General features: G+C 42.0%; 1 protein-coding gene across 1 annotated transcript in view; it reads left to right on the top strand.

The window, feature by feature from the left end:
* nol10 (nucleolar protein 10) overlaps positions 1 to 18052 on the top strand; it is a 35178-nt gene extending 17126 nt beyond the window's left edge. Inside the window, exons 15-21 of the mRNA XM_035743148.2 lie at positions 9081 to 9160; positions 9248 to 9346; positions 10910 to 11002; positions 11223 to 11399; positions 11536 to 11840; positions 14619 to 14721; positions 17426 to 18052. Coding sequence (XP_035599041.1) covers positions 9081 to 9160; positions 9248 to 9346; positions 10910 to 11002; positions 11223 to 11399; positions 11536 to 11840; positions 14619 to 14721; positions 17426 to 17617 — 1049 coding nt within the window. The 3' untranslated portion in view covers positions 17618 to 18052. The remainder of the gene's footprint in view (positions 1 to 9080; positions 9161 to 9247; positions 9347 to 10909; positions 11003 to 11222; positions 11400 to 11535; positions 11841 to 14618; positions 14722 to 17425) is intronic.
* Positions 18053 to 24574: the final 6522 nt, after the last annotated feature.

Raw genomic sequence — 24574 nt, 5'->3', positions numbered from 1 at the left:
AACACATCGACAACAGCCAACCTCGAAGCAGCGTTAGCCATGAAGAGCAAGGGGAACAACTACTCAGAGCAAAGTCTCAGAGCGAGTGACGTTTGAAACGCTATTAGCGCGCACCCCGCTAACTAGCTAGCCATTTCACATCGGTTACACCAGCCTAATCTCGGAAGTTGATAGGCTTGAAATCATAAACAGAGCAATGCTTGAAGCATTGCGAAGAGCTGCTGGCAAATTGCACGAAGGTGCTGTTCGAATGAATGCTTACAAGCCTGCTGGTGCCTACCATCGCTCAGTCAGACTGCTCTATCAAATCATAGACTTAATTATAACATAATAACACACAGAAATACAAGCCGTAGGTCATTAATATGGTCGAATCCGGAAACTATAATCTCGAAAACAAAACGTTTATTCTTTCAGTGAAATACGGAACCCTTCCGTATTTTATCTAACGGGTGGCATCCGTCATTGAAAATAAGAATGTGTTCTTAACTGACTTGCCTAGTTAAATAAAGGTGAGAAAAAAAATGGTCGTCCAAAAATACAGATTTCCGATTGTTATGAAAATTTTAAATCGGCCCTAATTAGCCGGCCATTCCGATTAATCGTTCGACCTCTAGTTAAGTGCATAGATTACATGTATTTTCCCCCAGCCCCTGCTTCGAGACTGATGCATGATAATGGTCCATTCTAAATCCAAACAAATTTCACACACTTTATTTGATATATGTAAAGATAAGATCATATCAAGAATAGTCTGATGGGTGACAATATTAGATATTAGAATGATATATTATCACTTGTGAATAATGCTCAGTTTGTGTGCAGTAAGGCAAGAAACGGCACGTGCCTTTTCCCCCGACTTTAAAAAATAATAATCGCACACCACATGTAGCCTAGCCCATAGGCCTATATGTTTTGATAAGGTTTGTATCACAACTAAAGTGGCCAAATATCTTCTTTAAAATGATGTACATTAATCCGCTTTACCAAGGGGGGGTAGAGCCTAATTTGCATACAAACTCAACGCGAGTTTCAAGTTTGGAGAAGATTATTTTCACCATAAAAATGCTTCTTTATAATTAAAGCATTACATGCATAATCACATTTGCAGTCAGTTTTGAGAATGGTGTTTTCCCGCTAATAGATTGCATTTTGGAACATTCACGCTTATAGCCTACTGCCGTATAATGTGAAGAAATAGCCTAATAGTTCACTTTTTAAGCTAAACGTATTGATTTGTTGCGTCAGCCCTGTTTTTAGAAGGATGTTGATTCTAGTGGTTGAACTCATTTGGGATCTATCATGTCCCACAACTATCCAAGACTATGTTTGAATATTTCTTTCTCACACACAATAGAAAAGCCAACTTTTGTACTATGGGGGATAGTAGATTGACATAAGCTAGTGTTTTTGCTGTTTGTTAGGCCTGCTCATCTTGTTTGCTGACAAAAAGTAAATGTGGACAGTTTTTCCAACATCTTCAATATGCGCCTCAGAATTCTATAAGGACGCACGCAGTTACTTCCCCGATGTGTCTGTCTTCACTTGTAGCCTGTGAGAAGGACCCGATCACGTGATGGATATTGGCTAATAAGAATTGAGATACAGTGTATTCGGGAAGTATTCAGACCCCTTCCCTTTTCCAAATTTTGTTTTGTTACAGCCTTATTCTAAAATAGGTGAACGTTTTTTCCCCCATCAATCTACACACAATACAACAAAGCAAAAACAGTTAAAAAAAATAAATACAAGTGAAATATTACATTTACATAAGTAAATGTTTGGCTGCGATTACAGCCTTAATTCTTCTTGGGTATGACGCTACAAGCTTGGCACACCTGTATTTGGGGAGTTTCTCCCATTCTTCTCTGCAGATCCTCTCAAGCTCTATCAGGTTGGATGGGGAGTGTCGCTGCACAGCTATTTTCAGGTCTCTCCAGAGATATTTGATTGGGTTCGGGCTCTGGCTCGGCCACTCAAGTACATTCAGAGACTTGTTCCGAAGCCACCCCTGCATAGTCTTGGCTGTGTGCTTAGGGTTGTTGTTCTGTTGGAAGGTTAACCTTTGTCCCAGTTTGAGGTCCTGAGTGCTCTGGAGCAGGTTTTCATCAAGGATCTCTCTGTACTTTGCTCTGTTCATCTTTCCCTTGATCCTGACTATTCTCCCAGTCCCTGCCACTGAAAAACATCCCCACAGCATGACCCTGCCACTACCATGCTTCACTGTAGGGACGATGCCAGGTTTCTTCCAGACGTGATGCTTGACATTCAGGCCAAAGAGTTCAATCTTGGTTTCATCAGACCAGAGAATCTTGTTTCTCATGGTCTGAGAGTCCTTTAGGTGCCTTTTGGCAAACTCCAAGCGGGCTGTCATGTGCCTTATACTGTGGGGTGGCTTCCGTCTTGCCAATTTACCATTTTTAAGGCCTGTTTGTTGGAGTGCTGCAGAGATGATTGTCCCTCTGGAAGGTTCTCCCATCTCCACAGAGGAACTCTGGATCTCTGTCAGAGTGACCATTGGGTTATTGGTCACCTCCATGACTAAGGTTCTTTCTCCCCTGATTGCTCAGTTTGGCCGGGCGGCTAACTCTAGGAAGAGTCTGGGTGGTTCCAAACTTCTTCCATTTAAGAATCATGGAGGCCACTGTGTTCTTGGGGACCTTCAATGCTGCATAATTCTTTTTGTACCCTCCCCAAGTTCTGTGCCTCGACACAATCCTGTCTGAGTTCTACGGACAATTCCTTTGACCTCAGTGCATGGCAGAGCAAAACAAGCCATATCAACTGTGGGACCTTGTATAGACAGATGTGTGCCTTTCCAAATCATGTCCAATCAATTGAATTTAGCACAGGTGGACTCCAATCAAGTTGTAGAAACATCTCAATGGAAACAGGATGCACCTGAGCTCAATTTCGAGTCTCATGAATACTGAATACTTGTGTAAATAAGGTATTTCTGTTCTTATTTTTAAAACATTTGCAGACATTTCTAAAAAAAAACATGTTTTGTTTTTATTAGCTATGGTGTGTAGATGTATATGAAATATATATATATTAATACATTTTTGAATAAGGCTGTAACATAACAAAATGTGGAAAGAGTTTAGGTGTCCAAATACTTTCTGAATGCACTGTGTCTGAGAGAGCCATGTGAGTGAGAGGTTCTTCGGAGCATGCGGCCTGGAGAAGGGTATTATTATATTCAGCCCACAGGCACAACGACCACTGGTTATAAAAGGCATGGATTTTTTTAGGGGGTATTACGGCCACACAAAGGGGATGCTGCCGGAAAATTTTAGGCATTATCAAGTGCTTGTCAAATTATGAATGAGAAACTGATGAAGTGTGTGCACCCTGCGCAAAAGATAAAGCAGAGCCTTTCATGCGAATTATTTCAACTCATCATTATTCACATCATGCAGCCTTATAATGTATTAAAAACAAATAGCCTAATGTTTGTATCACAACTAAGATTGCATAAATAACTCTAAATTAAGTATATAGGAGGACCTGTTTCTTTGTTAACCCCTCTAGGATAGGGGACGCTTGCGTCCCACTTGGCCAAAAGCCAGGGAAAATGCAGCGCGGCAAATTAAAATAAAATTAAATAAAAATCAAACTTTCATTAAATCACACGTGTAAGATACTAAATTAAAGCTACACTTGTTGTGAATCCAGCCAACATGTCAGATTTTAAAAAGGCTTTTCGGCGAAAGCATAAGAAGCTATTATCTGATGATAGCACAACAGTAAACAAAGAGAGTAGCATATGTCAACCCTGCAGATGCTACACAAAACGCAGAAATAAAATATAAAACATGCCTTACCTTTGACGAGCTTCTTTTGTTGGCACTCCAATATGTCCCATAAACATCACAATTGGTCCTTTTGTTCGATTAATTCCGTCCATATATATCCAAAATGTCCATTTATTTGGCGCGTTTGATCCAGAAAAAAAACAGCTTCCAATTTGCGCAACATCACTACAAAATATCTCAAAAGTTGCCTGTAAACTTTGCCAAAACATTTCAAACTACTTTTGTAATACAACTTTAGGTATTTTTAAACGTTAATAATCGATCAAATTGAAGACGGGTCTATCTTTGTTCAATACAGGAAGACAACAAACCAACGCTACTTTTCAAGTCTTGCGCAACTCTCAACAGTGTTACCCAGTTCCTAGATGGCCGTACTTCTTCATTTCACAAAGGAATAACCTCAACCAAATTCCAAGGACTGGTGACATCCAGTGGAAGCGGTAGGAACTGAAAACAAGTGCCTAAGAAATATAGTTTCCCAATGAGAACTCACTGAACAGACAGAGACATCAAAAAAAGTCATTCAGAACGGTTAGTCCTCTGGGGTTTTGCCTGCTACATAAGTTCTGTTATACTCACAGACATGATTCAAACAGTTTTAGAAACTTCAGAGTGTTTTCTATCCAGATCTACTAATAATATGCATATCTTATATCCTTGGCATGAGTAGCAGGAAGTTGAAATTGGGCACGCTATTTATCCAAAAGTGAAAATGCTGCCCCCTAGACCTTAAGAAGTTAACCGCTCAGACTAGCACAGACTAGCTGCATATGCGCAATCCCTCAAATCGTTTGGGTTATTCAGCTATGTTCAATTGTATTCTTCATACTGTAAAATAATGCAACGGAATTCTAAGCAAAATCTTGTCTGCTAAATGAAGTATGGCCCACAGCTATATTGCATAGCCAGATCAGGACCGAACATAAGGACAACTCAAGAGTATGCTATTTTGTTCTTCTGAAATAGACTACATTTTCATCATATCATGTTTCTTTAGACCTGTCTACAATAAATAATGGATTTATTGTGAAGGTGTAGGCTATATTGCAGGGATTTATTAGACTTTTTTACATTTCGATTTTAGGCTGTGCATGGAAGCCAGGAGATATTAAATGTGTTTGTTAATTAATGGTCAATTACCGTGAAGCCGGCAGTTATTTTCTTGACAATCACCAGCTGACAAAATGTCAAAATACCGCCCCAGCCCTAGGTGAGAGGGGGGTAGAGATTTGTTCCTCTAAGATCTCCAGAAATACAAGTGCCTATTGAATTGAGCATTCAAGTTATTTTAGGCCTACAGGTCCTAGGGAAACTTCCAGGGCTGTCTACACTACACTTGCTATTCAGTGGAGACCATTTTGAATTTAGGCATAATGAGGCAACACAAAGGCCCGGTGTACAAGTCCCTCCTAAAAATGAACGGTAGGGGAAACACTGTCGGAATGGAGAGAGAAATTAAGAGATGGAATAAGGGATAGTGAGAGATAAAGGGGTGGCGAACAGAAGGGTTAAAAGAACAGAAGAATGCTTGGGTTAGCACTAAAGAGATCAAATGACAAAGACGAGAAATTCAGTTGGTTGGGGAGGAATAAAAGGAGTGGGAGAGTGGGAGGGGGAGGGTGAGAGAGGGCAGGAGGGAGGGGTGGAGTAGATTAGGGGGGAAGGGGAGTTCAGTTCACTGCAGCTGTGAAATGTCTTTGTTATGTAACAGACAGGCTGCCAGGCGGATAGTGAGATTTCTGGGGAAAGGGGGGTTCTATCTTTTTACCACACACACACACACACGCACACAGTCCTTGCCAGGGTTGGGGAGTAACTGATTACATGTAATCTGATTACAAAACAGCTAACTGTAATCTGGCCAGGCGGTCATTGTAAATAAGAGTTCTTAAATGACTTGCCTAGTTAAATTAAATACGTTCCGTTACCAGCAAAAATATTGTAATTATATTACAAACACTATTGAAATATTGATTATTACTTCTTGAATTACTTTTAAATTCTTTCTCAGTGACCTTCAATTCAGCATTGAAAATGGGCACAAGATTAAGTTTGTTCCACCTGAGCAAGTCTGACCACAAGTCAGAGAGCACTATGATGACACACCAAATGCGTTTGATGGATGCTTTTTTGTCTTCTAATGCCTCTTAAAATGAAAGTAATCCAAAAGTAACGGAAATTAATCGGATAACCTTACTGAGTTTGGGTAATCCAAAAGTTACGTTACTGATTACAATTTTGGACAGGTACCTACTAACTGTAACGGATTACACTTACAAAGTAACCTAGCCAACCCTGGTCCTTGCGTGCCTCAACTCCCACACATTCCTGAATTAAAGTGGCCTTCTGGAATGAAACTAAGCAGAGACTAAAAAGCCTCATGGCAGTCACTAACTCAACTTCATTCAGAGCTTAAAGAATTGTGGGTGGAGACGGATGTTACAAAACTTTATCTAAATGCTCTCAAAAGGTGTCTTGCCAAATAGCTGAAAAGGCCAAGTTAGCAGAATCTAGCACAAAATGAAACAAGCTTTCATTACAGTCCTGTTGACAAAACAGTTTTTCTTTAGCATACACTTGATTATTAAAGTCTGTAATATGAAGTAAAAGCTTAATGATTGTAAAAACCACTGCTAAGTATATGCCTACCCTATGTTCCCTTAAATGTAAATGTAAATGTTCCCTACTGTCCTGAACGTGTCAGTTTAAATGGGAACAACCAGCCTGTTGAAAGAAGCAGATGTCTGCAGATATCTGTAGTCTTATGCCATTTTCTTACAGCACATTCCAGTAGGCTGCTTCTCAAAGTTAAAGGGATAGTTCACCCAAATTACAAAATTACATTAGTTTCCTTACCCTTTAAGCCAGTGGTATTCAAAATCAGGTACGGTGGGGCCACCAAATTTAAATAAAACTATATTTTTGTATGGGGAACCAAAAATGAACCGTACAGATTATTTTATGGGACAATAATAATAATAATAATAATAATATATGCCATTTAGCAGACGCTTTTATCCAAAGCGACTTACAGTCATGTGTGCATACATTCTACGTATGGGTGGTCCCGGGGATCGAACCCACTACCCTGGCGTTACAAGCGCCATGCTCTACCAACTGAGCTACAGAAGAACCCAACATGTTGGAATCTAGTTGGAATTCATTCAGCAGGATTTCCTGAAATAATAAATGAGTAGAATATAAATTCACTAGTAACTAGATGTGGCTGTATTAAATAAGAATATACAAAAGTTTTGAAAAAAGATACATTTGCAAAATACAATTTCATTAAGTAAATGTATTTATTGCTTCTCTTAATTTTGATAAGAGATGAATATGTACTGAATTGAATTGACAATCAATTTTAGATACTTTCAGATGATTTGGACATGTTGCGTGAAAAATGCTAATATCGGTACCATGACTTGAATGGGGCTTTTGCCACAACTGCTAAAACGTTAGCATTTGAAAACGGTGCCAGGGAAATTATAAAAGGAACTCCCCACACCTGGTTGTCTAAGACTTAATTGAAAGGAAAAAACAAGAACCTGTAGACACTAGGCCCTCCATGGAATGAGTTTGACATCCCTGGCTTACAGGGTAAGAAAACCAATGTGTAATTTAGTCGTTTGGGTGAACTATCTCTTTAATTAATACTCCTTACTGGGCATGGCAATACACGTCACCAATTTGGAAGAGCACCAATATTTTATGTTTCAGGTGACATGTAGCCTGCCTCAGGGAGGTTGAATATAGAGACACTGTAAATAAAATAAACGAAACACTAAAATAACACATTCTAGATCTGAATGATTGACATATTCTTATTAAATACTTTTTTCTTTACGTAGTTGAATGTGCTGACAACAAAATCACACAAATGATCAATGGAAATCAAATGTCACAATTACAATGCCTGGGCATGCTCCTGATGAGGTGGCGGATGGTCTCCTGAGGGATCTCCTTCCAGACCAGGACTAAAGCATCTGCCAACTCCTGGACAGTCTGTGGTGCAACGTGGTGTTGGTGGATGGAGCGAGACAAGATGTCCCAGATGTGCTCAATTGGATTCAGGTCTGGGGAACGGGCGGGCCAGTCCATAGCATCAATGCCTTCCTCTTGCAGGAACTGCTGACACACTCCAGCCACATGAGGTCTAGCATTGTCTTGCATTAGGAGGGCCAGGGCCAACCGCACCAGCATATGGTCTCACAAGGGGTGTCTGAGGATCTCATCTCGGTACTTAATGGCAGTCAGGCTACCTCTGGCGAGCACATGGAGGGCTGTGCGGCCCCCCAAAGAAATGCCACCCCACACCATGACTGACCCACCGCCAAACCGGTCATGCTGGAGGATGTTGCAGGCAGCAGAATGTTCTCCACGGAGTCTCCAGACTCTGTCACGTGCTCAGTGTGAACCTGCTTTCATCTGTGAAGAGCACAGAGCGCCAGTGGTGAATTTGCCAATCTTGGTGTTCTCTGGCAAATGCCAAACGTCCTGCACGGTGTTGGGCTGTAAGGACAACCCCCACCTGTGGACGTTGGGCCCTCATACCACCCTCATGGAGTCTGTTTCTGACCGTTTGAGCAAACACATGCACATTTGGTCATTTTGCAGGGCTCTGGCAGTGCTCCTCCTGCTCCTCCTTGCACAAAGGCGGAGGTAGCGGTCCTGCTGCTGGGTTGTTGCCCTCCTACGTTTCCTGATGTACTGGCCTGTCTCCTGGTAGCGCCTCCATGCTCTGGACACTACGCTGACAGACACAGCAAACCTTCTTGCCACATCTCGCATTGATGTGCCATCCTGGATGAGCTGCACTACCTGAGCCACTTGTGTGGGTTGTAGACTCCGTCTCATGCTACCACTAGAGTGAAAGCACCGCCAGCATTCAAAAGTGACCAAAACATCAGCCAGGAAGCATAGGAACTGAGAAGTGGTCTTTGGTCACCACCTACAAAACCACTCCTTTATTGGGGGTGTCTTGCTAATTGCCTATAATTTCCACCGGTTGTCTATTCCATTTGCACAACAGCATGTGGAATTTATTGTCAATCAGTGTTGCTTCCTAAGTGGACAGTTTGAATTCACAGAAGTGTGATTGACTTGGAGTTACATTATGTTGTTTAAGTGTTCCCTTTATTCTTTTGAGCATTGTATAAATCAACAATCATTATACAAATGTATAATGTAGCTGTTTACTCATGTTATGCAAATATGTACATTTCATGTACATATAATGTATAATGTTATGTTCAACCATAGGTCTGTCTCACCTGGTGGGATCTGCTCTCCTGCGGGCATACATGCACGGCTTCTTCATGGACATCAGACTGTACCACAAGGTAGGTTGTGTAGTTGTGCATATTCTTAGTTGAATGTTGATGTTACAGAGTTATGTGTTTTAAATACATTTTGTGTGATTTGTCCAGGTGAAGACCATGGCCAATCCGTTTGCCTATGAGGAGTACCGCAAGGACAAGATTCGCCAGAAGATAGAAGAGTCCAGGGCCCAGAGAGTACAAATCAAGGTGGGATATCGTACTCTGTCTGACTGTTAAAAACATACATTCAGACAGACTGGATATGGTGACAAATGATGTTTTCTAAGAAGTATATACAGTTGAAGTCGGACGTTTACATACACTTAGGTTGGAGTCATTAAAACAAATTTTTCAACCACTCCACAAATGTCTTGTTAACAAACTATAGTTTTGGCATGTCGGTTAGGACATTTACTTTGTGCATGACACAAGTAATTTTTCCAACAATTGTTTACAGACAGATTATTTCACTTATAATTCACAATTCCAGTGGGACAGAAGTTTACATACACTAACACAGAACCCAAACCGGCTGCGCGCATGCGCCATCGTGCCTAAATATATTTTGTCCCCGCAAACCAATAGTACGCAAGTATAAACACCATGGGACCACGCAGCCGTCATACCGCTCAGGAAGGAGATGCGTTCTGTCTCCTAGAGATAAAGGTACTTTGGTGCGAAAAGTGCAAATCAATCCCAGAACAACAGCAAAGGACATTGTGAAGATGCTGGAGGAAACAGGTACAAAAGTATCTATATCCACAGTAAAACGAGTCCTATATCGACATAACCTGAAAGGCTACTCAGCAAAGAAGAAGCCACTGCTCCAAAACCGCCATAAAAAAGCCAGACTACGGTTTGCAACTGCACATGGGGACAAAGATTGTACTTTTTGGAGAAATGTCCTTTGGTTTGATGAAACAAAAATAGAACTGTTTGGCCATAATGACCATCGTTAACTGTATTTCAACTGTACTTACTCATGCTCATACTCTGGGTTAAGGGGAAGGCTTGCAAGCTGAAGAACACCATCCCAACCGTGAAGCACGGGGGTAGCGGCAGCATGTTATGGGGGTGCTTTGCTGCAGGAGGAGGGACTGGTGCACTTCACAAAATAGATGGCATCATGAGGAAAGAAAATGATGTGGATATATTGAAGCAACATTTCAAGACATCAAAGCTTGGTCGCAAATGGGTCTTCCAAATGGACAATGACCCTAAGCATACTTCCAAATTTGTGACAAAATGGCTTAAGGACAACAAAGTCAAGGTACTGGAGTGGCCATCACAAAGCCCTGACCTCAATCCTATAGAACATTTGGGGGCAGAACTGAAAAAGCATGTGCGAGCAAGGAGACCTACAAACCTGACTCGGTTACACCAGCTCTGTCAGGAGGAATGGGAGAAAATTTACCCAACTTATTGTGGGAAGCTTGTGGAAGGCTACAAGAAACGTTTGACCCAAGTTAAACAATTTAAAGGCAATGCTACCAAATACTAATTGAGTGTATGTAAACTTCTGACCCACTGGGAATGTGATGAAAGAAATAAAAGTTGATATAATTCATTCTCTTTAATATTATTCTGACATTTCACATTCTTAAAATAGTGGTGATCCTAACCGACCTAAGACAGGAAATGTATACTTGGAGTAAATGTCAGGAATTGTGAAAAACTAAGTTTAAATGTATTTGTCTAAGGTGTATGTAAACTTCAACTGTATAGCTAATATATTGTTTGTTGTATGAATGTTCTATGTTGCTGAGACAGAAGCTGCCCAAGGTGAACAAGGAGCTGGCTCTCAAACTGATGGAGGAGGGAGACGACGAGGCAGAACTGTCTGCCAGGAAGAAGAAGGGCAAGGTAGGAGCACATGTACCTGCACACATAGTTCAGATACTACTGGTCTGGTCTACAATTGATGAAGACTTCCGAGCTGTAGGCTGGGTTTAAATAGTTTTGGTTCTAAGGTAATCTAGAGGAAACTGGTATGTATATCTGCAATATACTCATCTAGCGAATGTCAGCTGCCTAAGCTGTCAATCAAATCCTTTCTCTCCCTCTCTCTCTGCCCCTCTGCCAGGCTCTCCCCAGCATCCTTAGTGACGAGCGTTTCCAGGTGATGTTTGAGAACCCAGACTACCAGGTGGAGGAGCAGAGTGAGGAGTTCCGCCTGCTCAATCCCATTGTGTCCAAAGTGGGCCAGAAGAGGAGGAAGAAGCTGCGGCTGCTAGCCAAGCAGGCCACAGACGCTGAAAATGTAACGATGCTAGATAGCTAGCGTACTACCCCTACTGAAGTTTGACACCCACTATGGAATATGACTTTCAGTGTGAACAACCTTTCTACCCTTTCTAATTCTACAATGCCACACCCTACCTCTTCTTCCTCTGCAGGCGGAGGCAGACCAGGAAGAGGAGGAACCAGAGGGGCGTGGCAGCTCAGACGAGAGTTCTGATGATGATAAAAGCTGGGTGGACGAGGTCAGGGAGCAGCGGCGCCTCATATATGAGGAGGGGAGGGACCGCAGGCGGCAGGAGAGGAAACAGCAGGACCGCAACACCACCCTGCTGGACCAGGACTCCACCCAGATCCATGCCCAGGGCAAGAAACCGGGTCAGCAGCCCCGCTTCTTCCAGATCAAGGCTGGTGAGGAGTTCCGCAGCTTCGGGGATGTGGCGCGCAAGCAGAAATTGCAGAAGTGAGTACAGTTTTTTGTTTTTTTCAAGTGAGCTTCTGGTGATGTTCTCTAGTCTCTACGAACAACCTCTGAACCATAATATTTTGAATAGATGCCACAGAGTACTACAGCGATTGCATCAAATGCTATGGATTTTCCCATTGTTACTGTCATTCAACAGAAATAAATCACCCCTCACATGGACATGGCACATAGAGTATATAATAGGGCTGCACGATATTGGAAACAAATATGTTTTTTAACAAATATTGCGATTTATGATTTGACGTGGGATATAAACTCAGCAAAAAAGAAACATCCCTTTTTCAGGACCCTGTCTTTCAAAGATAAGTTGTAAAAAAATAAAATAACTTCACAGATCTTCATTGTAAAGGGTTTAAACACTGTTTCCCATGCTTGTTCAATGAACCATAAACAATTAATGAACATGCACCTGTCGTTAAGACACTAACAGCTTATAGACGGTATGCAATTAAGGTCACAGTTATGTAAACTTAGGACACTAAAGCGGCCTTTCTACTGACTCTGAAAAACACCAAAAGAAAGATGCCCAGGGTCCCTGCTCACCTGTGTGAATGTGCCTTAGGCATGCTGCAAGGAGGCATGAGGACTGCAGATGAGGCCAGGGCAATCAATTTAAATGTCCGTACTGTGAGACACCTAAGACAGCGCCACAGGGAGACAGGACGGACAGCTGATCATCCTCGCAGTGGCAGACCACGTGTAACAACACCTGCACAGGATCGGTACATCCAAACATCACACCCGCGGGACAGGTACAGGATTGCAACAACAACTGCTGAGTTAAACCAGGAATGCACAATCCCTCCATCAGTGCTCAGACTGTCCGCAATAGGCTGAGAGAGGCTGGACTGAGGGCTTGTAGGCCTGTTGTAAGGCAGGTCCTCACCAGACATCACCGGAAACAACGTAGCCTATGGGCACAAACCCACCGTCGCTGGACCAGACAGGACTGGCAAAAAGTGCTCTTCACTGAGGAGTCGCGGTTTTGTCTCGCCAGGGGTGATGGTTAGATTTGCATTTATCGTCGAAGGAATGAGCGTTACACCGAGGCCGGTACTCTGGAGCGGGATTGATTTGGAGGTGGAGGGTCCATCATGGTCTGGGGTGGTGTGTCACAGCATCATCGGACTGAGCTTGTTGTCATTGCAGGCAATCTCAACGCTGTGCGTTACAGTGAAGACGTCTTCCTCCTTCATGTGGTACCCTTTCTGCAGGATCATCCTGACATGACCCTCCAGCATTACAATGCCACCAGCCGTACTGCTCTTTCTGTGTGTGATTTCCTGCAAGACAGGAATGTCAGTTCTGCCATGGCCAGCAAAGAGCCCGGATCTCAATCCCATTGAGCACGTCTGGGACCTGTTGGACGGGGGGTGAGGCCTAGGGCCATTCCCCTCAGAAATGTCCCGGAACTTGCAGGTGCCTTGGTGGAAGACTGGGGTAATATCAGTGGCGTTGTGTGACACAACTGTACATTTTAAAGTGGCCTTTCATTGTCCCCAGCACAAGATGCATCCGTCTAATGATCATGCTGTTTAATCACCTTCTTATGCCACACCTGTCTTGGTTAATGAGAAATGCTCACTGACAGGGATGTAAACAAATTTGTGCACAACATTTAAGAGAAATTAGCTTTTTGTGCATGTAGAACATTTTTGCCATTAAAAAAAAAAATTCAGCTCATGAAACATGGGACCAAAACATAGTTGTATAGTTTTATTCAGTGTACCTATGACTTCAATTCCCTAAACTAACCCGTACCCCCTGTGTATATAGCGTCGTTGTTGTTATATTGTTACTTTTTCATTTATTTTTTACATTAGTTAGAAAATATTATCATCCTCTGCATTGTTGGTTAAGGGCTTGTAAGTAAGCATTTCACGGTAAGGTCTACTACTACACCTGTTGTATTTGGTACATGTGACTGACAAATAATACTTGATTTGATCTAACGGCGAGGAGGAGGAACTATGAAAACGGATGTTACACGCGGCTGAGATGTTTCAAAATATTGCATCTACATGGATCTCTTGCGATCTGGATATTGCACATGCCTCTATTGCGATTTTGATGTGAATTTGATTCATTGTGTAGCCCTAGTTTATAAGTGTTTATTTTGCCAGTACAACGATTATAGCAGGGAAACGTGTGGGCCTGTGTGACTGTGTCTAAGGTGCATGACTGTACTGAGCTCTCTACAGCAGACAGAAATGTGTGGCCTGGCCTGAGAGTCTGTCACATCCATCACTGTCTTGACAGGTGGACACATGCAGCACGTAGCAAGAAAAATGAGGACACAGGTCAAATATAGGAAGGGTGTCCCAAGGTTTTCTTCACATTATGTAACACACCCTCTACTTGTGCTTCAAACTCAATTAAAAGCAATTATTTAAGTTGAGTGAAAGAAGACTAAATGTTGAACAATAGAGCAGTTTTTGTAGTGCACCTACTGCCAACACTTAAAACAGACAATGAATTCACTGCAGCATTTAAAAAAAATAGTTGTCTCAAAGTGCCTTTTTTAAATTATAATTTGTTCGTGTTTTTATTTGAAAAGTAACTCCATTGATTTATACTTTTTAAATTAGCGACAAATGTAATTAAAGTAACATTAAAGTACTTTTACTTGAGTAGGATATTTAAGTACCCTTTTCTCCCCTTTATAGGTACTGCATTTCATCACTATTGTAGTGTGTGTATGCTGGTGATAGACCTGCCATTGTGTCCCGTATTGACTTGTTATGTGTCTACTAGAGCATCACTGGAGGAGCGTCTGAAGCTGGAGGAACGTTCTGGAACAGTAAACGTGGCTGACACAGCTGTTGGCAGCAAGCAGCTCACCTTCACCCTCAAGAAGGTAAGTCATGATGACACCATTACATAATAAGCCACTGAAAGGGACAACAAATGTCTTTTCAAACTACGGATCTGGATTTCTGCTGATCCTCGAATTCAGTAACAAACAGTTTGTCGTTGTTTTGCTTATCAGTTCGTAGACCATGTGCCATAGAATCAGTACATCAAATCTCTTCCCAACTATTTTGCAATCTATAAGGCACATCAAACCATTTTTTTGTTCCTTAAATGAAACACAATTTTCTTTAACCAATTCTGTTTTTTAATGCATGGCTGACGAACAAATTCCTTTTTTTATTTTATTTTTTCTCTTTCCACGTGCCTCTTCCATTTATCATTTTGTTTTTCTCCTCAATTTCGTGATATCCAATTGGTAGTTAGTCTTGTCCTATCGCTGCAACTCCCTTACAAGCTAAGTTTGGCCACGGGTCCCTCACATGCAGAGAGACTGAGTCTGTCTGCTGGGTAAATCCCCTGTACTACAGCATGAGCTGGGGGTCAATGTTGATTACAGGTCTGTTAAGAGAAAGCTATAATTGTTTTGCAGAAGATCGTTTAAAGATGCACTATGCTGAAATCGCTCCGCCATTTCTTGGTTGCTAAAATTGTAATAGTTCGCCTAATTTCAGTTTGTGACAAAACAAGCAAGTACAATGTAGAGAATCATTGTACCATCTACAGGTCAGCCAACTTTTGAAGATATCTTGGAGTTAGATTTGCCCCTGGCACAATCTCTAGACAGGGGATTGGGGGTCCTATCCCAGGAAGATTTTACTGTTTTAAAGCTAATTTCCTGCAATTCTGTGTATTTTGACATGGCTTAGGCCTATGACCAGGGTGGAAAATTAGGTGTATTCAGGATGCATTGAACATTAAATGAACACTCAAAATTTGACGAATTTGTTACTTTGAGATTTTGGGGGGATGAAATGTAAAGTATGCTAATATTAGCTGTAACATTTTTTTAGGTGGTTTGACACTTTATTCAGTAATGAAAATGAGATAGGGAGACAGGCAAATGCTAGAAACAGTGGGAAGGTTGGAAACCGGGATTGACCCCTCTTCTCGGGTGTAAAGTTGTATACGACACCTACCGGGGATTGTTACCACTATTAATATTAATGGTTGATGGCAGTGGATAACCAAATTATAGATTGCAGTCTGTTTGTCCATAGACTGCTTTCAAGGTAAGGACACAAACATTTTATGTTTTGTAATTTGGGTGAGCTCTCTCTTTAAAATAGGACTGTAAGAAAATCCTGCCTGCTCTCCAGGTGGGTTGGCATCCCCGATCTATGTTTCACAAGTGCTGGGTGTTTGAAAATGCATTTCTTAAAATCGCAGAACCTTAAAGAAAAATGTAATGAATACAATATTCAGGTGGTTTATGCCTACTAGTTGAAGGTTCTTGCCATCATCTTACTATCCATAGACAAGATATGTATTTATGAGTTGAGTCCCACCTACCATCTCTGGTTAGCATGTGCACAATACTAAAATGTAATTTAATAAGCATTTAATATCCAATGCTTCTTTGTATGACTTATTCACAACTGTCTGTAAATAGCTGCAAAAAACTACATAGCCTCATAATTAATTTTCAAACACAGAAGTGGGCATATCATATTTAAAATGTGTTTACAGTGGCAGAACTTTGAAGAAGTAGAATACTAAAATAAGTGTGGGCAATAACAGCAGTGTTCTTGATGAAGCACAGTAATTACCCTATATTTTAGCCCATCGTTAAGAATGACAATTGTTTTACTGATCAGGCTAAATGAAATAAATAGCTAATAAAATCTACTGAAGACAAGATGACATAAATCTGCCACTACACTCTACCCAAATTATTTGTATATATAGAATTAAAAGTTTTCCTTTTGGGTTCAAAATTACTTTAAAAGTTCCAAATCGGGTCACCCTACCAAACTTCCCTGCTAAAACATACTGTAGGTCTGTGTGCTGCCTTGTCATTGTCACAGCCTAAATTCCAATCACCAAACAAGGGGACTAATGCAAGTGTGGATTAAATTGACTTTAGTACATGCTGTCAAGGCTGCATTCTGAAATGGGGACGGGAGTAACAGCAAACAAAAGCGTGCTACCGTGCTTCTCTTTTTACAGTTTTATAAACTCAGGGGAGACTTCTCTCTCTCCATTCACCTCCATTCTAATCTTGAGGGGCGTTTCTTTATACCATGCATCCAAACAATGATATAGATTTCACTTGTGATGTTAAATTTCAGGCGCAGATGCTCCGATTTCAAAACGATTTGGAGCACAGTTGAAAAATGAAAGAAGTACTTTTCAATGCGTGAGATGTGAGAGCGTGAGAAGTGGGTCAACTGAGTGTCTCACGGCCAATGCGTTAGAGTTGGCAGCTCTGTATCTAAACCGCTGTGAAATATATTTTCCATAACCAGAAATATTGCATTTTCAGCTGTTTGAAAGTGTATAAACCTGAAAGTAAAAGATGCAAAAACAAAACTTAAGTTCGGGAAGCATAGAAATAGCGCACATAGAACAGATCTACTGCTTCTTAGACTTGCTTTCAATGAGAATGACAGATCTATAACACACATTTATATGTGAATTGGGTCAGGTTGCCCAAACAGTTATATATTGCAACTTAAATCATACTCTAATTAAAAGTATATCTTTCTCCTTTCGCTCTCTGCCTCTCCTTTCTCAATTATCTCCTTCAGTCGGAGCAGCAACAGCGGCAGCAGCAGGCGGAGCGTGAACACCACGAGGAGAGGAAGAAGCTGAGGAGGTCCGCTGGACACCTGTCGAGTGAGAGAGGCAGAGGTAGAGGTAGAGGTGGATTTAGAGGGAGGGGCGGAAGTAGAGGCGGATTTAGAGGCAGAGGGGGGAGTAGAGGCAGGGGGCACTACTGAGGTAGAGGCAGTGGTAACTGAACTACTCTCAGGGAAAATACTGAGATTAAGTAGCCCAAAGTCAAAAGAGTAACGTCTTTTCTTACAGCCATTTCCCAACCTAATTTATAATAAAATGAAACTTTTTTACCGTCTGAGAATCAAGAGGTTGTGATACAAAAGTGACCTGACCGATTGTGACCTGCCCTATAACTCTGTTATGTTGGTGGAGCTGCTATGAAAGGATACAATGTGTAATATCTGTTGGGTGCAAAATGGTGTGATTGTGTGGTGTATGCAGTTTGATCTGTGTGCATTCGTATGTCTGTGAAAGGCTCCTGACCTTCACCGTGTTTTTGTCACTTCACAATCTTCATTGTTCTCTAGTGCAGACAAAACCATATCTGTATTATGTATGCACTGTGCCTAGCCCATAAACCCTTTCTACCAAACGTATCTCCCTGGTCTGTGTTATGTTCTGATAGTAGCCTCATGGTCGATGGAAGCAGCTATCCAAAAATGCGTCCAACAATTGGACACACTGAGTCACTGACTCGTTCCATTCTCCGAAGAGATGCATGCATTTTTAAATGAATTACAGGTGAAGCCTCAGTTGTATGGGTAAAGTAATTGTTTTAATCAACTGACATAAGGATTAGCACCCAATAATGACTGGCTGTCCACTTGCATGACTAACAACTGAAAGGCTTCACAAACCTCTTTTACTTCCTTGTATAACAACACTTTCTGTGGAAATCAAACGGCCACCATTTCACTCCAGTCCAGACAAATGGGAAGAGAAAACAGAGAAGAAAAGTCCCGGGAACATGGATCCCCAATTCTTGGAAGCACCTTTCTCCGTTTGGCCACCCATCGCCCTTTCACACATGGCTGGGCCCTCTTGTCTCCTTTGATCCTGCCCCTTTTGAAATGTCAGGAGGTGTTGTCCAATTCCCCCGACCCACTCCGTTAAAACACTGTTGCCTGGGACCTCAAACTAGTTTTGCCCCGCATTCGGTCTTCAACGATGTCCGCCATCAAAATTAGCAGACAATTGTCCTCTATCCATCGTTTTTGGAATTGCCAATGCTCTCTGACTGTCTAGCTTTCATTTGGGTGATTATTAGCAATCTGACCACAGTAACTAAATGTATGCTCTTCAACCGATCGCTACCTGCACCTGCCCGCCTGTCCAACATCACTACTCTGGACGGCTCTGACTTAGAATACGTGGACAACTACAAATACTTAGGTGTCTGGTTAGACTGTAAACTCTCCTTCCAGACCCATATCAAACATCTCCAATCCAAAGTTTAATCTAGAATTGGCTTCCTATTTCGCAACAAAGCATCCTTCACTCATGCTGCCAAACATACCCTTGTAAAACTGACCATCCTACCAATCCTCGACTTTGGCGATGTCATTTACAAAATAGCCCCCAATACCCTACTCAACAAATTGGATGCAGTCTATCACAGTGCAATCCATTTTGTCACCAAAGCCCCATATACTACCCACCATTGCGAGCTGTACGCTCTCGTTGGCTGGCCCTCGCTTCATACTCGTCGCCAAACCCACTGGCTCCATGTCATCTACAAGACCCTGCTAGGTAAAGTCCCCCCTTATCTCAGCTCGCTGGTCACCATAGCATCTCCCACCTGTAGCACACGCTCCAGCAGGTATATCTCTCTAGTCACCCCCAAAACCAATTCTTTCTTTGGCCGCCTCTCCTTCCAGTTCTCTGCTGCCAATGACTGGAACGAACTACAAAAATCTCTGAAACTGGAAACACTTATCTCCCTCACTAGCTTTAAGCACCAACTGTCAGAGCAAGGTGAATGCACCAATTTGTAAGTCGCTCTGGATAAGAGCGTCTGCTAAATGACTTAAATGTAAATGTAACTAAACTGTATGAATGTAGGTCCGTTATAATTTCTCCACAGTTTTGATTTGTTTTTAGTAATTAAAAGTATATTGAGTTCATTCCCAGCTTTAGCCATTGTCTGCCTCCCTTGCTCTTCCTTCCCGCCTGTTTGGTGCTTTTACCCCTCTAACCTGGCTAGTCACTCTTACAATTGTTATGCTCATTTGACTTTGCCCAGATCATTGCGAGTGGAGTATGACATACAAATGTAATCCAAAGATTATAGGATGTCTGAAGAAAGTTGAAGCTGTTCATTCTACTTTCCATTGTTGGTTGCTGCAGAGTGGGATGAATAACAACAGGTGAAACAAAGAAAGGATAACTGTTAATTTACTCAAATGTCCAAGTTATGCAAGCATATCTCAAGATTCAATGGTATGATTCAAAATGAAGGCCTTACACCATACAACAAGTTGTGTGTAGTAAAACTGAGCGAAATAGAGGGCAGTCGGAGACTATATGGCAGGGCTCTCCAACCTTGCTCCTGGAGAGCTACTGTCCTGTAGGTTTTCACCCCAACCCTAATCTAGCACACCCGATTGTAATAATTAGCAGGTGGAGAAGCTGAATCGGGTTGGAGCGATAACCTATATGAAGATGGCTCTCCAGGAACAGGGTTAGAGAGACCTGCTATATGGAAATAGTGAGGGATAATGAGTGTCTGAGGGGTTGAGGCTTGTGGTCTTCATACAGTAATGACACACATTTAAGTTAGTCGGGAACGGGAGACTCTTTCTTCATGGCACAGTTGTGTGGTGCATGGGGAGTGGGCAGATGATTTATGTATGTTAAGCACTGCTGTGTACTTTCAGGGGTCACATAGCTGATAGCCACAGCCTACTTTTTCCTCATTGTGTTTGGGAAGAAAAGAGGAAAAGAAAGTGAGCGTGAGAGAGTGACTGCGTGTCACCACCAATCATACTTACGTAAGAGGCTCATTCAAGCCATCAACTGGGATGCTACAAAGTGAACTTTGGTTGTGTTTGTCATTTGCTAACTTATCCTCAAGACAGCAAACCTACCGACTGATGTGGGAATGGTTAGTCTGTCAAGTCTGGACAGCTGGTGACGCTTGTAGATTTTTTCACAAGTCTTCTTTTTTGCTCGACAAAACCATCGCCATGGATACGCCAGATCTAGGCCACAAGAAGTGGGTCAGGGTAAGTTGGCACTTCCTGGAGCACATCACTCTTTTTCCAAGAAATTACAAAGAAAGGAAAACGTCAGAGTAACCAATAGAATGCATTTCAGTTTAGGCTGTCTACAATCAGCTCTGATCATTGCATTGAATTCCCCATGCTCCAATGAATTGAGATGTGTACGAGCTCATGCTTTATTATGTAAACTAAGATGACAGTTGGGATGTAAGCTCCTTGAATAAACCTTTTAAAAGAGCTTCCAAAAACTTGTAAAAGATTGTTTCACCACAATTCCATCATTAGTTTATTTGGTTGAGTCCCCAAATCATGGTATGTATTCATCTTTAACTACCACCACAATGACTCATTCACAGCACAAGACAAGCAGTAACTCAGACCAGTCATTAAGAGCTCTCCATTTTGCATTGAGTGTCTCAAAGGCCAGGTTTGACCCAGTGTGCACTGCTTCTGCAGGCCACAGCAGCCCAGACAAAAGAAGCTAAGTTGGGGCTGCTTTCATAGTAATCCACTCCACTGTGTGATTGAATGGGCCGCCCTGAGAAGCAATCACACACACAAGTCACCATCTGAGCTCTGACGTGGGGTTAGGGAGGGGGCCATGGTCCATGGCCTTAAATGGGTTAGAGTGAAGAGCAGGGATCAGGGGAGAGAATGTGAATTCTAGGAAAAATAACATTTTACTTCGGACTGCTTTCTGAACCTGGGTAGTTTTTTTCATCATCACTTGACCAATCTTTGTCAGTGCTTTTAAAGAAAGGTCCTCTGGGGCATATGGAGATTTTAATTGGTTTAATGAGCAATCCAGTGTTCAAATGGCAGGGGTGCTCTGGTGTTGCTTTCTTGGCTTGCAGTAAAACTTAGCCTGTGGCCTAGTAACATATTAGCAGTGACATTGTGTGGGAACGTTGTGACTCCAAATAATTAACCATGTAGCCTACTTGTGCTGATAAAGTACATGCGTGTCAAATCCCAATGGGGTCCGATTCTGACCCAGGAATGTATGCCTTTCCTATGCACGTCTTTCCTACACACTTCTCCTCAGTATTTGGTATTGAGATGTACCTTAATCAGTCTCATAACGCGCTCTGCAGGTGTGGCTACCTTACTAGCTCTGAATACATTTCATTCAACGAATGAAAACCCTCCCACTTGCTGGCCAACAGGTTTTCTTGTGGAGTTTTCATTCATTTAAATGTACCTTATCTTAAGCCATCTTTTTAAATATGGTGTACCTTTTTAGTTCGTTTTTTTGCGACAGGCTAGAATATATCAAGAAAACAGGTGAAGAATATTAGGGATCAATGAAAGAAAGCCATCTAAATATATGCATATTGTCTCCGTTGCAGCACCAGTTGGTAGATGTAAAAATACTCTGATCTTGTAGATTATTTGGGTTTAGGAAAGTATTTATTAATCATAACAACAGGTTTAGAGAGCATGTAGACACGAAAGAAAGAACGGTGGTTTGATTCATTCTGAAAATTGCCACATTCAGTTCTTCAACCCATGGTAATGTTGGAAGATTATTGTACATAGAAGTATAATAGGGAGAATATAGTGTACAATAGTAGGCTATATCCGCGTCTATTGCCTGCACTAACCATGGAACTGTGTGATGACACAGCCAAGTACTGTGCCGTGCGTCGGGTTCAAACTGTTACGTCTTGGGTCTGCGCTCCGCTCCATAACGATTTAATTAGCCTACGTGTCTTTTTAAAATGATCAACTGTTGCCACACGGCCATTACCGCATTTACAGAGGAAGCCAATGAAGGCAAGCGAAACACATGGAATGACAATGTAGGCTATACCAACTGAAGGGAACTAACAGTAAATTGACAGCAGTATATCTGTAGACACCTCCGCCACACCTTCATTTATTTGATCTCCACCCAAAACGCACGCTATACTGATGCTTAAATTCAAGATCGGAATATGCATAGAGAAAAGTGCGTAAAAAGGCAACTACGTTCCATTTACGCAAACTTGGGTCGGAATCAGGCTGGCACCATGTGAATGCCTTCCAAGACTTTAAAAACACTTGATTAAGCAAGAGAGGAGAAGCTTTCAAATGCTTTTATGGACGAAAACATTTTCCCTTTCTTAATCTCTCACCTCTCTCTCTCTCTCTCCGATCCCTATTTTGTCTCATCTCCTCTTCCAGAACGATGGATGGAGCAGAATGTTTTGATGCGGATAATTTTCCCCTACTTTCCCACATGGCGTGTGGATGGAGAGAATGATCTCACTGCTGTCTTGGCATCTCTCATACCTCAGCTACTGCCTTCCTCCCTCCAGCACAACTAGAGGACCCAGACAGCTCGACCTTTATGAACCGTTAACAAGTGATAAAATATATCCCATGAAAAAAAACGCCATTGCTTTATGGCAAAGCTAACACTGGATGACCCAGACTTGAAAGGCCCAGTGAGAGATGGCTCAAAGATGAAAGCATTGTGACTGTCAACCAGGGCAGGGATAAATGATGAGTTGGCCGAAAAGGCCAACTCATCATCAACTCAGACTGAGTGGCATGGACTGGTAAAGGTTAAATATATCCAGTCAAGTGTCACAAAATCCAACCTGATTGTTTCACTGTGACCTGGTTTTATGATTCATCCTTTTTTAAACCAAGTTTTATTCTGAAAGCAAATTCAAACTTGGTCTAAACAAGGATGAACAACAAAATAAGTTAAATTTGATTTCAGCTCCCTTCCACTCTTTTAAACAGTAAGATTTAAGCCAGAGGTTATTTCTCACGGTGCATTTCATATATGCATATGTACATTGCAGATTCTATTAAGGTTTGTGTTCTGCCAATAACTGGCAAGTCAGTGGTGCAGCTCTGTACATTTGAGTATGCATGCAGCATGCTGCTGTTCATCATTGAGCAAATGTGCATTAGTGCACTTTCCAAATGAATGTATTGCAATGAAACTGACAGGTAGTGTGGCTTGAACACTCAACCTTCTGGCCCGATGCCCAGCGGACCATCGACTGTGCCACAAAAGCATGCTGAAGTGGCAGAGTCGATATCCGCACTTAAAAACACGAAAAGTATTCAGACACCTTAAATGTATCCACATTTTGTTACGTTACTGCCTTATTATAAAATTAATTAAATTGCTTTTTTTCACTCGTCAATCTACAATACCCCATAAAAAATATGACATTTACTTAAGTATTCAGACCCTTCACTCGGTACTTTGAAGCACCTTTGGCAACGATTACAGCCTTGTCTTCTTGAGTATGGCGCTACAAGCTTGGCACACCTGTATTTGGGGAGTTTCTCCCATTCTCTGCAGATCCTCTCAAGCTCTGTCAGGTTGGATGGCGAGTGTTGCTGCACAGCTATTTTCCGGTCTCTCGAGATGTTTAATCTGGTTCAAGTCAGGGCTCTGACTGGGCCACTCAAAGACAGAAACTTGTCCCAAAGCCACTAATGTGTTGTCTTGGCTGTGTGCTTAGGTTCGTTGTCCTGTTGGAAAGTGAACCTTCGCCCCAGCCTGAGGCCCTAAGCACTCTGGAGCTGGTTTTTACCAAGGATCTCTCTGTACTTTGCTCTGTTCATTTTCCCTCAATCCTGACTAGTCTCCCAGTCCCTGCCACTGAAAAACATCCCCACAGCATGATGCTGCCACCATCAGAGAAAGAGGGAGGTAGTATAGTAGTGGGAGGACATGGCCTAGATGCCAATACACTAAAAGGGACTCCTTTCCTCTGCTTAAGGGCCAGTTATGAGTGAGAACTGATGAGAGAGCATATGGGATGTGCTAGGTGCTTCAGGTTTAGTAGTAGCTAGCAGTGCACTCCAGATGCCTCAAGGAAGGAATTTAGGTAGCAGCACCACCCCCAAACAACACTTCTCACGTTTTGTGTGACTGGGGGTAATTTG

This window comes from Oncorhynchus keta, chromosome 29 (genome assembly GCF_023373465.1).
Source record: "Oncorhynchus keta strain PuntledgeMale-10-30-2019 chromosome 29, Oket_V2, whole genome shotgun sequence".
Classification (NCBI taxonomy): Eukaryota; Metazoa; Chordata; class Actinopteri; order Salmoniformes; family Salmonidae; genus Oncorhynchus; species Oncorhynchus keta.
The sequence above is the reverse complement of the archived record's forward strand: the minus strand, read 5'-3'. Positions and strand labels throughout refer to the sequence as shown.